Raw genomic sequence first — 2,734 nt, 5'->3', positions numbered from 1 at the left:
TGTCATTCTCGTCCAGCACGGTCAGCACTACGGTGGCGTTGGTGCTCAGCGAGGCCCCACCCCCTCCATCACGCGCCTGCACGGTGAAGACCAGCCGACCCACCTCCTCACGGTCAAAGGTCTGCAGGGCGTACACGGCGCCACTGGACGGGTCAATGGTCACGTAGGTGGAGGCGGAGCTGTCTTGCCCTGCGCTGTCCACCATGGAGTAGGTCACCTGGCCATTAGGACCCAGGTCCGGGTCCGTGGCCACGACCGAGGTAAGGTAGGCTCCGGGCAAGTTATTCTCTGACCTGAAGATCTCGTAGTGGCTCTTCTCAAAGTGTGGTGGGTTGTCGTTCTCATCCTGCACCTGTACGGTGAAGTGCTTGATGGTGGACAGGCTGGGAGAGCCACCGTCCTCGGCGATGACGGTCAGGCTGAACTCTGAGCGCTTCTCGCGGTCCAGTGACACATTGGTCAGTATCATGTAGTTATTCTCGTAGGTCTTTAGCAGACGGAAGTGTCCATGTCCGTGCAAGCGGCACGCTACCTCCCCGTTGGGCCCGGAGTCGCTGTCGTCCACACGCACCAGGGCGATGAAGGTATCGGGTGGTGCTGCCTCTGAGATGTAGGCCACCTCCTCTCTCCCCTGCGCCATCAGGTTGATGTTGATTCTGGGCTTGTTGTCGTTAACATCCACCACCTTAATGATAATCTTGCAGTGGCCTGGGATGGAGTTGGGACCCATGTCCTGGGCCTGTATGTCTAGCTCATAGGATGATGTGGTCTCATAATCAACTTTCTTCATCAAAGTGATCTGTCCATTTTCTGGGTTGATTTTAAATGTTTCGAGGATCTTGGGTGACACGTGACTGCTGAAAGAGTAGATGATTTTCCCGTTATTGCCTTCATCCGGGTCTGTAGCATTCAAATCCACCAGTAGTGTCCCCAGTGGTGAGTTTTCCAGAAGCTCGACCACATACGCCTGCTCATCAAAGGCAGGACTGTTATCGTTAGAGTCCAAGATGCTGATCTTCAGCAGAGTCGACCCGGATCTCGGCGGGACGCCTGAGTCGGACGCAGACAGCTGCAGCTGGTAGCTGGACTGCGTCTCTCTGTCCAGCTCTCTGACCACAACCAGGTCTGCGTATTTAGCGCCATCGGTCCGCGTACGGATGTCGATTTTAAAAAAGTGATTCCGCGTGAGAGAGTACGTGTGCAAAGCGTTATCTCCAACGTCCGGGTCCGCGGCGCTGTCCAGGGGGAAGCGCGTGCCCACCGACGCGCTCTCGGAGATCTGCACGGGGATAACGGCGCGAGCGAACTGCGGGGCATTGTCGTTGATGTCCAGTACTTCCACTTGTACGTGAAACAGCTGAAGGTATTCTCGAGGCAGGGTGATCACGTCAAACTCGATGGTGCAGTTTAAATTTTTTTCGCAGAGCTTCTCGCGGTCGATTTTGCTCCCAATACTGATCTCGCCATCTTCCTCGCGAAGCAAAAGCGACGGAGTGCTGCCTCTCTGCACGGCGCGGAAGCGCGGCGACACCGAGCTCGGGAGTTTGGCCAGGGCGCCGGCCACGTCCTCCCGGAGCCTGGCGATCACCGTCCCTATTCTCTGCTCCTCCAAAACTTTGTACTTTAGAGTCTTACCCGACACGCTGCCTGCTACTGCAGTCACCACAGCGAGTTTTAGGAACGTTGTGAAAAACAATACATTCCTTTTGGAAGATTGTTTTGCCATTTTCAGAGACTTGAAAAGTCGAAATTCCAACAGCTTTGTGGCGATTTTATCTCTTAAAACTGGACCATGTTAAATCCTCAGAAAAGTCCCTGTCTGTGTCCAGCCGTCCAGGTCTCCTGCATAGATTTGAGGGAAAAATGCACACGAGAAAGAAATGAAGCAAAAGCAGCTCAGCTTTCCAGAGAACGCATGCTCCCCTGTGCTATTGCACACGGAGATTCATATATTGCACAAATCCATTTCCAATGTTGCGCCCCGTTGTGTTTTCGAAGGCTCGAGTGTGTGTGTGTGTGCGTGTGTGTGTGGGAGCAGATCCTTGTGTGTGTGCGCGCGCTCTGTCGCGCCCTCTCGCCGTCTGCGCCTGGTCCCTTACCCGCTCCGCGCCTGCAGCGCGCACAGAAACGCAAACCCCCTCCCCACTCCGCTTCCCCGAGCCCAGCCACACCTCGCCACACGTCTGTCCACGCTGAACAGAAAGAGAAAAGAAAGAAAGAAAGAAAGAAAGAAAGAAAGAAAGAAAGAAAGAAAGAAAGGCTGTGATTCGGGCGGGGCTGGTAAGCGGACCCCAGCGTGCAGGAACAATCGAGTGGGAGACATTTATTCAGGGAAACTTTTATCACGCCACCCTGGCACACGTTTGGTTACAGCCAACACTATATTACCGGGTATGTGTCTCTGACTCGGATGTGATATAACGGTGTAGTAAGGATGCGATACAGCATTCAACACATTAATAACATTAAAGAAGGAAGTTGACTGCGTATCGAAATAGTGATCGCACTAGACGCTCTTACAAAACTTCTCATAAAGTGACTATGAGCTGAGTGAAATGAGTGAACATGGTCGCGAACACTGTGAATGAAACACATATTATCGTTACGTTCACTTTTACTGATACATTTTACTGGTTTAAAGTTATTGGAAAGGGTCTGTAAGCACGTGCCCGTTCGCCTTTTCTAACGCGCTATTGTGCGTCGCTGCGCGCGTGGCGAATCGGTGGTAAAAAGG

General features: G+C 53.0%; 1 protein-coding gene across 2 annotated transcripts in view; it reads right to left on the bottom strand.

Annotated features, from left to right (window-relative positions):
• Positions 1-2,373, bottom strand: part of pcdh18b (protocadherin 18b) — a 6,457-nt gene extending 4,084 nt beyond the window's left edge. Inside the window, exon 1 of one of the 2 annotated variants that reach the window (XM_035532389.2) lies at positions 1-2,373. This exon is cut by the window's left edge and continues 761 nt beyond it. In XM_035532389.2, the coding sequence (XP_035388282.1) occupies positions 1-1,726 (1,726 nt within the window). In that variant the 5' untranslated portion in view covers positions 1,727-2,373. The other variant, XM_035532388.2, reaches the window with a different exon arrangement.
• Between the last annotated feature and the right edge of the window lie 361 nt (positions 2,374-2,734).

Source organism: Electrophorus electricus, chromosome 16 (genome assembly GCF_041902795.1).
Source record: "Electrophorus electricus isolate QZ-2024a chromosome 16, ASM4190279v1, whole genome shotgun sequence".
Taxonomy (NCBI): domain Eukaryota; kingdom Metazoa; phylum Chordata; class Actinopteri; order Gymnotiformes; family Gymnotidae; genus Electrophorus; species Electrophorus electricus.
This window is presented reverse-complemented; position numbering and strand designations above follow the sequence as displayed.